At 43.8% G+C, this 12,095-nt stretch overlaps 1 protein-coding gene across 1 annotated transcript; it reads left to right on the plus strand.

Annotated features, from left to right (window-relative positions):
- Positions 1-9,545: 9,545 nt before the first annotated feature.
- On the plus strand, positions 9,546-10,646 carry LOC310992938 (4-galactosyl-N-acetylglucosaminide 3-alpha-L-fucosyltransferase 9-like; the record flags this gene model as incomplete). The annotated part of the gene is made up of 1 exon (XM_083981167.1): positions 9,546-10,646. One exon carries the CDS (start codon positions 9,546-9,548, stop codon positions 10,644-10,646), a length of 1,101 nt encoding a protein of 366 aa, XP_083837293.1.
- Between the last annotated feature and the right edge of the window lie 1,449 nt (positions 10,647-12,095).

Here is a 12,095-nt window from a genome sequence, read left to right on the forward strand (position 1 = left end):
CTGATCTTTAGCCTTTCCTGGCTCGTCATAGGTAAGTCTTATAACTGGTTTTAGTGCTCTTTTAGGCCTAGTTGACCTTGGTGTCACATGTACATTGGAACAGCTCGATTGGGGTTGTTCATCTTCGCTGGAGATGGGCTCTGGCTCAGAATCAGTCTCTAGAGCAACATCTGGACCAGGATCTGCAGGTGAGTTGCCTCTCTCGGAGTGGCTGTCATCTGAGGGACCGATGACTTCCAACTGTTCTGATCCATCAGCACTGTGTCTTTCCCTCCTTTGAATGATCTTTTCCACAAACTTCCTGTAGGGTCTAGTCGGCCATTCACACTCCAGATCAGAAGAGTCAGTTGATGTGTAATGCTCCCTTTGTACAATGTGATCTGTTGTGCTTCTTTTTTGTCTGTTGAAGGCACGACTTCGTGTGACTGCTCTCTTTGGCACATCCTCTGTGTTGTCCAACACCGGGATCCTCACAAGATCTCCTATAGGGAGGAGATTATCTCTGTGCAGAGTTTTGAACTTTCCTTTTCCATCCACTGGCTTTACTCTGTAGACGGGCAAGTTCGGCATTTTATCCACCACCACATAAGGAACATCATACCAGCGATTTTCCAATTTGTGTTTGCCCTTTAATCCAAGGTTTTTCAACAATACACGGTCACCAGGTTCTAGATTGTGAGAACGGAGTCTCTTGTCGTAGGCCATTTTGTTTCGCTGGTGTCTTTTGTTAGAGGCCTCTGTAGCCATCTTATAGGCTTTCTGTAGGTTCTCTTTAAGTTTGGCAACATATGAAGAGTGTGGTTGGTCACCATTTCCAGTCGGACATGTCCCAAAACATACATCCAGTGGGAGTTTGGCCTCACGGCCGAACATCAAAAAATATGGAGAATATCCTGTGGCATCGGACTTGGTGCTGTTATATGCATGTACCAGATGGACCACATGGTGACTCCATTGTCGTTTCTTTTCTTGATTGAGCGTAGCCAACATGGACAACAAAGTTCGATTGAAACGTTCGGGTTGGGGATCACCCTGTGGGTGATACGGAGTGGTCCGTGACTTGTGTATGCCCAGTATCTTCAGCAGCTCTTTAATGAGTCGAGACTCAAAGTCTCTGCCTTGATCGGAATGTATCCGGGATGGCAAACCATAATGCACAAAAAACTTTTCCACCAAGACCTTCGCAACTGTGAGGGCTTTTTGATTTTGCGTGGGGAAAGCCTGGGCATATCTTGTAAAATGGTCAGTTATAACAAGCACATTACTCACTCCTCTAGAGTCCGGTTCCATAGAAAGGAAATCGATACAGACTAAGTCCATAGGTCCAGAACTCACAATCTGGTGTAGAGGTGCAGCTCTGTGACACGGAGTTTTCCTGAGAACGCACTCTCCACAGTTTCTCACATATTGCTCGACATCAGTTGACATTTTCGGCCAGAAGAACCGGCTCCTGATCATATCAGTAACTCTCTCGATTCCTAGATGGCCTAGGTCGTCATGCATTGACTTTAGCACCACAGCCTTGAACTTAGCAGGTAGCACTAGCTGATGCGTCTTTTCTCCTGTATGACTTGTGCTCACACGATGGAGTAATCCATGAGTCATGACCAGCTTCCCCGCCTCTCTTTTCATAGGCAGCAACTCAGGGTTGTCTGGCCATTTTCCACACTTTAAAGCTTTTATAGTAGAGTCTATCAGAGGATCTTGAGCTTGGGCTGCAATTAACTCCTGTCTGGACAGTTGTTCCAGCGAGTTCAGCTGAAGATGTGTGGGGAACGCATACACATCAGGAATGCAATCAGGTGGAGCTCCAAGCTGCTCAGCATACTTAGGCGAGTCTGCAGATGGGCCAAGAACACCGATTCGCTGGCAAATTGACTTGACTCCAGCCTGAGAGATGCTCTGCCACTCTGTTTCCTCTTCTCTTGGCTCCATGCGGGACAACAAATCAGCATCAATGTTATTTTTGCCAGGTCGATAGATGATGTCGAAATCGTACACTGACAAATCTGACAACCACCGATGCCCTGTAGCGTTGAGTTTCGCTGATGAAAGGACATAAGTTAGAGGGTTGTTGTCAGTGCGCACCGTAAAACGGGCTCCATAAAGATAATCGTGAAATTTTTCGACAACTGCCCATTTGAGGGACAGGAACTCTAACTGGTGGATGGCATAATTTTTTTCTGAAGAGCTCAGTTTTCTGCTCGCGAATGCGACTGGCCTCAGCCCTTCCGGGTGGTCTTGATATAAAACAGCTCCAAGCCCCAAGAGGCTAGCATCCACATGCAGCGTATATGGTTTGCTAGGATCAGCAAAAGCTAAAACTGGAGCGTTTGTCAGACAGTCTTTTATTTTCTCAAAGGCTTCAGTGCATGACTCGTCCCACCTGTCTCCAAATGGTTCTCTCTCATCCAGATAGACATTATTTTCCCTTTTTGTGGACTTTCTCCCACGCTGGGTAGGGCCATAACCTTTAGTGAGGTCGGTCAAGGGGCGGACGATGGAAGAGTAGCTGTGGATGAATCGTCGGTAATACCCACAAAAACCCAGGAAGGAACGTAGGGTCTTGAGGTTGTAAGGCTTGGGCCAAGTGGCCACAGCTTCAACTTTTGCAGGGTCAGCTGCAACACCCTCAGCAGTCACTATATGACCCACATACTTGACCTTTGTTTGACAAAACTGACATTTGTCAAGCGAAATCTTGAGCCCTACTTCTCTGAGTCTGTCAAGAACTTTCACGAGTCTCTCCTCATGTTCTGCCAGGGTCTTTCCAAAAATGATCAAGTCGTCGAGGTAGACCAATACTTGGAGCATGTTCATATCACCCACGGCTCTCTCCATAAGCCGCTGAAAAGTTGCGGGCGCCCCGGTTATGCCCTGAGGCATCCTTTCAAACTGATAAAACCCTAGAGGGCAAATGAAAGCGGTCTTTTCCTTGTCCTCTTCTTTCATGGCTATTTGATAATAGCCGCTCCTCAAGTCCAGGACGGAAAACCATTGGCTACCTGAGAGAGAGTCAAGAGCCTCATCAATACGTGGGGTGGTGTATTGATCTGGAACAGTACGGCTATTGAGCGTACGGTAGTCGATGCACATCCTTACATTCCCATTCTTTTTTCTAACAACAACTATGGGCGATGCGTATGGACTTCTGGACTCTTTGATGATGCCTGCTGCTAATAGCGTCTGGATATGACGGCGCACATCGTCGATATCCGCTGGAGCAATGCGCCTGGAGCGTTCGCGAAAGGGTCGTGAGTCAGACAGGCGGATTGTATGCTCCACTTCTTTGGCGAGTCCCACATCCAGTTCATGAAGGGAGAATACATCAGCTCTCTCCAACAGCTTTTGTCGGAGCCTTGCTTTCCATCCTTCCGGTACAGGCGACTCACCAAAGTTGATCATACTGGCATCAAATTCCTCAGTTGTTGACTCTTGTTTTGGCATTGTGGTAACTACATCAGTGACACACAGATGACCCAAGACAGCTCCAACTGGAATTGTCACTTCCTTCTGCGACTCATTTTGAACCAGAACTGTTAGTCGATTAAGGTCCACAGCATTACTTGGTATCGCCATAGGTTGCAGCAAGATACCAGATGGGAGAGTAGCTGTACTGGAGGCTTCAACCATCAGGATGTCGTTTGGTAGTGACTTTCCAAGCACAACTTTGCAGACTACTTTACCACTCCCGCCTGCAGGTAGGGTAAGTGAGCTTGGACCCTCCAACTGTACAGAACCTACTTTGTCATCATCTTGTTCTTTTGTCCAGTCCATAATTTGTTCTTTGTCCCTTACAGGGCGAGTGTTCTGTATGCTGAACGTGTGGGCTACAGTCACTCCAACCTCCCCTTCACGTAGCTGAGCTAGCCGCTTGGACAGATTAGCCTTGGTATTTGTCCCTAGAATCACAGGCGTCTGATCGGGACCAGGTGGATCAGGACAAACGAGGGCCAGGACCGGCGTTCCTGCTACTTTCTTTGGAAACTCGATGTCCACCACCACATAGCCAAGGTAAGGGTAGTTGGTGTCGCTTAAACCCCAAATGTTGAGCTTGCTCACTGGGTGAATGGTGGTGTCAGCCAGATATTTCTGGTACCAGGATTCAAAGATTATGCTAACCCGAGAGCCGCTGTCAAGTAGAGCATTACACAAATGTCCATTCACTTTCAGAGGCTCTAAAGATGGTGGCCCTATTAAACCCTCTGGTATGGCAGCTGGATCAAGCCTGTCCACTGTACTCTTCCTCACAGTGCAGTTAGTTTCTTGTGAGGTGGCACCACCAGTAGGTGGAGGGCTGTTGGTTTTTGCCCTTTTGAGAGCTTGAATGAGCTTCTGGATCACTTTGTGTTGGTTCTGAGGGTTTTTGCACTTTCCTGCCATGTGTCCAATTTCACCACAGCAGTAGCAGAAACGTTCCTCTGCTTCAGCCCCTCTGTGTGGAGTGTTTACAGTCATTACTGTAGGTGAAGCTGTAGGTGGACGAGGCAGTCTTGAGTTCACTTTCTGCTGTAAGTGTTTGACTTGTTTCCTCAGAGCTACGACCTCTGAATCCCCATTGGTCTCTGGAGCTTTTTCAAGGTTAGTCTGCTGGTTTTCATTTTGTGTCAATTTGTCTTGTGTAGAGAGTGCTGCAAACATCGATTTCACTTCTTTAATTTCAGCTCTCAAACTCTGTATCTCTGAGTGTTTGTTTTCATCTTGAAGTTTGGTTTGAACTGTAAACACTGAGTGATTTAGCTTTGCTCTGGAAGCTGCATATTCTTCTTCTGTGCGAATTTCTTTCAGGAGCTCGAGGAAGGTTGGTGGGTTGGCCCTTCTCTCCCTCAGTCGGAGCTGAATTAACATCAGGTCAGCATTAACTGCACCTCTGAGAAGCTGCTCAAGCCGTGCACCATCCATGGCTCGGGGAGGGAGACCACCTCTTTGTATCACTTTGGACAGGCAACGCTCCAATCTCCTTAAGAAATCAGATAATTTCTCACCAGCTTGCTGCTGCTGCATTCTGAATGCAAAATACAGGTCATCTCCTGACTCTGCTAGTCCAAAGGCATTTTCAAGAGCCTCTAAGCACTTGTCGGGGGAAACATCAGTATCTGACAGGCGCACAGCTTTTATCACCTCCAAGGCTGGCCCCTTTAAACTTTCCATTATCCTCCTCCTCTTATCTTTTGCAGAACCCTCACTCTCTTCTACCATCAGGTAAGCTTGCTCCAACCAGTGGTCGAATTGTTCCTCTCCAGCCGGAGTAGGTACAGTACCTGAGAAGATCCGCAGCCGACGGTATCCTCCACTTTCCACTGATGGCTTAGCTGATTTGTCGAACAGATCACCGACGGCACGAAGGATGGCTTCAGTAGGTGAGACGGGCTGTGGAGTCAGCAAAGCCTGCACATCTTCCATAGACTTTCCTTCTGCCTGTAGCAGAGCATTAAGTTTCAGGTTAAAATCTCCATCAGAAACTGAACCTTCAGCAACAGTGAAAATTGGCCATTCTGTTTTTTCATCCGAGCTCAATACTTCAGATGGGACATCTTCATTGGTTATTTTTTCTCTGCACTCGCAAAGCACTAGTAGTGCATCTCCAGTTTCATTTAGCATTCTTCCTCTCACTCGTACGCGTCCCAAACATTTTACAGTTTGTAATGTCTCTTCTATTTCTGTTATTTCTGTATTCTCAGGGACGATGGTCAGCAAGGCGTGGCTCTCTTCTAAGCTCTCACCCCGGCACCAGTTCTTCAGCTTGTTCCCGTACATTGTGACAACCTTTGATGCTCTCAAATAAAACTGTTACACTGAATGTAACTTGTTTTGGTTACTTTTTGTTTAAATTAGGTTAGAAACACAAGTTTATCCCTTCTTTTTTTATTATTATTATTTCTTTTTTATTGATCCCAGCGGTGCCTCCATTTTATGTAGCCCACTTCTCCCGAGTACAGCGGAGAGGGGCCCTGAGTTCGTAAATAAATGTATTAATGTTTAACTGTGAGGTATCTTTAATGTTGTGTTAAGCCGGTGCATATTCTCATTTGTCCAGGTCATAGTATTTCAAAGGAGGTTAAATCGAAAGTCCAGTTGCTTTCGATTTAACCTCCTTTGAAATTAATGTTGTGTTAATAACCTGAATTAAGTAGCATTGGAAAACCTCAGGTAAATACTTACTCTTAGCACACTTAGCTCAAGAATGAAAGAGAAACAGTACACCAGACTCAGTTTTAGAAAAGCAATAATCAATTATTTACTCACATAAATGTCACAAACACACACATATGAAAAATTAGTTTAAAGTCTTTGTTTTCTTTCTTTTATAACCAGAAATAATTAAACACACAAAAGAATCAGGTTCACCATACTCCAAAATGTAAACTATTACCCTTTAAGTTTCAAGAAAACCCTTTTAAGTTTTAGGAAATCACCCTTTAAATTTTAGGATAGCTTTTAAGTTTGAAGGGACTTGTGTTTTAAGTTTAAATTAAATTAACCTTTGAAGTTTTAAGGAATTTGCTTTCAAAGTGTAAATAAAATTCGTTTGAATTTAATTTCTCCTCAAAATAAAATAAAATAACTCTTAAGTTACTTGAAAATACCTTTTATACACTCAAACCTTTACTTTCTCTCTGTAACTCACATTCAGTGGGCCCACACCACATGCACACACCACACACACACACACACACAGCCGGCAAACCCCAAAACAAACCACGTCGCAGGCCTGAATCATGAAGCTTGAGTGCGGTGAAATCCACAGGTGGTCCACAGAGCGTCCAATCCGACCGACGACCCGGCACACTGGCAATGTCCCAGACGAATCCTCCCAGTCCGAGAAGAAACGGCGATCCTCTGCTTACAGCGGCAGCTGGTCTAGCTCCACAGCGCGGCGGCGGCAGTCATAAACACTCACTGTGCTAGCGAATGCTAACTCCGACGTCTCCAACTCCAACCCGTTCACAACGACACAGAAACTCCGACTTGAAGTGTCTCTAGTTGCTCACAGTCTCGCTCAGTTATCAGTCCCAGAATGTCAAGCCGACAAACTCCTAGACACTGAAACTACACGGCTACAATCAACAATTACACGCTACTCGCCAGGTGACCTGTCCTCCGCCGGTTCGGTCTCTTTTTCCTTTTTTTTTCTTTTTGTCAAGCTACTGCGCACTCACACGTTCTCACTCTCACTCTCACTTCCTGTCTGCAACCGCCAATCACACTTTTGACCAATGACAGGCCAGGATTACGCCCTCCTTCCAAATAGTACTTCCTATTTCACCCAGAGTTTCTTCAAAATAAAATGAAACTTCACAGTAAACCTCAAAGTATTTTTAAACAATTTTAAACACATTCATTACTCTTTTAACTTTATTTATTACCTTTTTAACTTTTTAAATAAAGGTTTTAACACGATATTATCTTTTTAAACATTTTAACACTAGTGAAGATTTTCACAGGGTTACACTACTAAAATGCTTTGGATTTTAGTGACTAAAACTAGACTAAAATACTTTGGATTTTCTTTGACTAAAACTAGACTAAAATGCCAAGACTTTTCGTCGACTAAAATGTGACTAAACAAAAAAGAATACAAGCTGACTAAATATGACTAAAACTTATAAGGGCATTTGACGCAAGACTAAGACTAAAACTAAATTGAAAAATAGCCGACAAAATTAACACTGCTTCTGTGACCAATGGGATTAAATGGGCAAATTTGGCATTAGCTGGTACCTTAGTAGCCAACTAGTCTTCCTTGGGTTCACAAGGAACAACACAGAATATACACAAGAATGTCACATCCTCAACATATCATACATTTACAAATACAGTCAATCACAATAGGACCTAATGTTAAAAAAGTTAAAACAAACCTTTGAAAATTTCCACAAATCTTAAACAGAGTTTTTTCTTAGGCAGCAAAATGGAACCACTCTTACTCGTGTACAGCTCGTATAAAATAGGATTTCAATTTCTTTTTAAATACCTGTTTACTTTCAGTACAACAGAGGTAGTGGGGTAGATTTGAGTTTTGGCAGCAGATGCCCAGACCACAGAACAATAATCTAGGTGGCACAACACGAAACTCTGCACAATCTGACACATGAGGGGTCGAGCAACAAAGGAAGCACATTTCCTGGAGATACAGACAGCTCTGTGATTACTAAAGGAAATCCTGGAATCCAACATTACACTCAGAAGTTTGACAGCCCCTACTTGTTCCACAGTTACATTATTTAATTTTAAATCCAACTTTGGGCTACAAGATAACTTATGTCTTGAACCTATTAAAATGCTTTTTGTTTTAAGAACATTAAGGACGAACATATTACAAGAAATCCAGCCATGTAGAATTTGCAGTTCCTTATTAAGGACATCATTCAACATTCAACTTAACGTATTCACCTGAAATAAAGGTTAGTTTAGGTTATTCTGTGGTTTTAAGAGGTTTTGAGCAAAACTTTTCATGGTAAAAATCTCAGGATCTATAGTTACCATGTGTTTACAGAGGAAAGCAAACATGTACCTGTCACCGCCTTCATCTGTCTTCCATTCAACCTGTCTCTTGTGGGCGTTGCTCTGATGATCCATTAGGTCCAGGTGAGACGAGATGGAGACAAAGGTCCTTCTGTTTGTGACCAGTTGGTTTGATTATTTTATCACAACCAAAGCTCGTCACTTTTCTCTATATGTCTTTCTTCCACTTGCAACCTATAGAAGATGGATGATGATTCAAATGCACTGGGTGGAAACATGGATTGTTTGACTGGATTAAAGGACTCAGTGACTGTGATTCTGGCTGATAATGGTTGTAACTTTTATGCGAAAGATGATTTTGTTTTGTGTGTGTGTGTGTGTGTTTCACTTTGTAGATGTAACCATTTTGCTTTGTTTGTGACCTCATGTACTGAAAATAATAAAGTTACTTTAATCTCAAAAAGGTCATACCAGTAATTTCTCTATTGTGCCTCTTTTTAAAGTTGTACAACATTGTAGATGATACACCAGCTGCTACAACACCTCATTTCATCTAAAGCGTCACAGACACCTTTATCCAATCGTTATGAAAATCTGTTGTTTTAAAGTCAGATCTCCAAGTCACCGATGCCTGAGCGCAGTCTGACAGAGGTTGGGCTGATGAGTCAGTGGGACATCAGTCAGATGTCACAGACAGAAGTAGAAAAAAACGAGTTTCCCCTGATCTGTGTTGTCCTGGTCCAGCCCCTCAGTCTTAACCCTAACCCTGCACAACATTTACACACTCAGCCTTCATGCAGCAACAGCATTTCCAGCCCCGGGACAGCAGGTACCTGACAGTAGCTTCATTTTCACCTTTTAAATTGATCATAGCCACCATATTTTAGTGGAGGAACTGATGCTCATTTGGATTACTTTTTTCCTTTTTATTTATCAGTATTATTTCTTTTACAAATCTAGGATTATGAACTCTTACCGCTGCTGTTTGTGGTTTAACACTTTGTTTATATTGTTTCATCTCTTTCAGTTTGTGTTGCCAATAATCATCAGAAGAGGTTCTCCTCCCTTGCCGTGTTGATATGGCTCCTTCTCCCATTTCTTCTGTCTTACGCGTCCCCCTGACGGTGACTCTCATGCTGGTTGGAGTCATAATCCTGATTTTAATGTACTACACATCAGCTCCATCTCCCAAATGTTATCCTCTCCTGGCTAATTCATGGCGGCCCAACAACACTGCGGTGAAACAAGTTAAACAACAGACAGAAAAACCTGTCGTGCTGCTGTGGTTCTGGCCTGAAAACAAACATTTTGATTTCCAAGACTGCAAGAAGCTTTTTAACATTGACATCTGCCTCCTCACAGATGACAGGTCTTTATACTCCAGGGCTGAGGCCGTTGTGATATTTCACAGAGCCATCCAGGATGACCTCTCCAACCTTCCTGCCTCGCCCAGACCCAGATTTCAGAGGTGGATCTGGTTTAACATGGACTCACCCACCAACACGCGCAGGATAGCAGGCATTCAGGGACTATTCAACCTAACGCTGAGCTACAGGAAGGACGCAGACATCCACGTTCACTGGAAACTGACTGTCAGAGAGAAACCAGCTGAGGACTTTGTCATTCCAAAGAAACAACAACTGCTCTGTTGGATGGTGAATGAACACGAGCTCAATGGGACACTGGAGAGACAGCGCTTTTACATGGAGCTTACAAAATACATAAAGGTGCACATGTTTTTCAGCTCCTCTGGGGAGACCTTGAGGGGCGACAACTATTTTCAGACTATTAGCAGCTGCAAATTCTTCCTTTCTTTTGAGGATTCAATCCACAGAGATTACATCACAGAAATATTCACTGGTCCTCTGGCAGCTGGCACTGTGCCAGTAGTTTTGGGTCCACCAAGAAACAACTATGAGGACTTTGCCCCAGGTTCCTCTTTCATACATGTAAATGACTTTCCTGATGCCATGACCCTGGCTAACTTCCTCCTCAGGCTGGATGAGGATAATCGGACGTATGTCAAATATTTTGATTGGCGGCGTTTCTACACATTCAAACGCCATCCCACGGAGGAGAGGCAGGAGTTTGCACACGCTATCTGCCAGGCCTGTCATCACATGGCCATGAACAAGGAGTACAGAGTGGTGCTTGATCTGTACAAGTGGTTCTTACTGTGATGCTGTCAGACTGTGGTGACCATGCTGCTGACAAGTACTCACTAGAAATACAACTTTAGCCTCAGCACAGGGGAAACGGTCCATGTGAGGATTCATATTGTCATTGTCCTGTAAAATATTTGTCCATTTTAGACAAATAAAGTACTTAAGTCACTTAAGTTTCACCTAGGTTTTTTTTTTTTTTTTTTTTTTACACATTTCTATGAATTAATTAATTCATATTTCTTTACCTTCATCTGTGTGTTTTTAAATACATTTTTTAAACATTTTTGAATTTTATTTTAATTTAGAGCCACACAGTATATGGTCACGCAATTGACCTTGATTTGCAGAAATCAAAAATACATAATTAAAAAACTTCCAATAATGGTTCAGGTTGGAAATTTAGAATGTCCATGTATTTAAAGTAACATTGCGGAGTTTTTCGGCCTTAAAATAATGTTTCCAGACTCATTGCAATGGTAGAAAAATGTTTAATAGGATGAATGGTGCTGCTGCTGCAGCCTGAGCCGGGTCGCGTCGGCTGAAACTGCACTATGTAACTTCCCTGCACGGGTACGAAACACTGCCCCCCCTCCTCCCCCCTCCCCTCTGCGTCGAGGGAGAGACGTGGTGGGTAAAGCGAAACTACGGTTCTCCTCCGGTCCTCGTCGCCGTTGTCGCCGCCGCCCCCCCACCCCACACACCCCCTCCCCCCCTCCCTGGACCACCCACCACACAGTCTCCTTGCAAACATGTGGGAAATACTGTTGTTTATTAATGGGAATAAACGCTGGATGCGCTGGCTGATAAGTTTCGTTTTCGTTTTTCCCCCCAGACGATAGCGCTTCTCAACCAGATGGTGGAAGCACTGAGCTGAAACTCCGCAATGTTGCTTTAAATGAGTATAAAGGATTAGAGCAAAACCTTCTCATTGTCACTGATTCATGAGATCTTTCAATGCTGTAAACACCATGACTACCATTGCCATAGCTCCCATTTGAGGTAATTGAAGAAAATGTTTGGGTTTTCTTAGGTTATTTGGGTCCTTTAATATGGTTCAAACGTCAGGACATGTGGGGCGGTGTTTAGCTCAGTTGGTAGACACACAAGTCACGGTTCAGTACAACAGACACTAATTGAATGTAAAACTAAAATCTGTCTTGTGTTATAAAAGTTAAAAAGAAAAGAACATGAATGATACCACTCCTAAGTGCATTAGGAGTGGTATAAAACCATTTATTAATTCTAGAGGATGGTAGTTAGTGTTGTCTAGATCAGCTGGATCAGGGTCAGCTTCCTCTGAGAGTTTTGTTTTTCCCGCCACTTGCCGACTGTCCAGACACGTCACAGACGGAGAGCCAATCAGCTCAGCCGTGTGAGATGATGCTGTGGTGGGGTTCCGGGCTGACTGCCCCACCGTCCATCACATTCTCTGAGCTGTGCAGTCGTGTTTTCTCCTGTACATAG

This window comes from Trachurus trachurus (genome assembly GCF_905171665.1).
Source record: "Trachurus trachurus genome assembly, chromosome: 10".
In the NCBI taxonomy this organism is placed as follows: domain Eukaryota; kingdom Metazoa; phylum Chordata; class Actinopteri; order Carangiformes; family Carangidae; genus Trachurus; species Trachurus trachurus.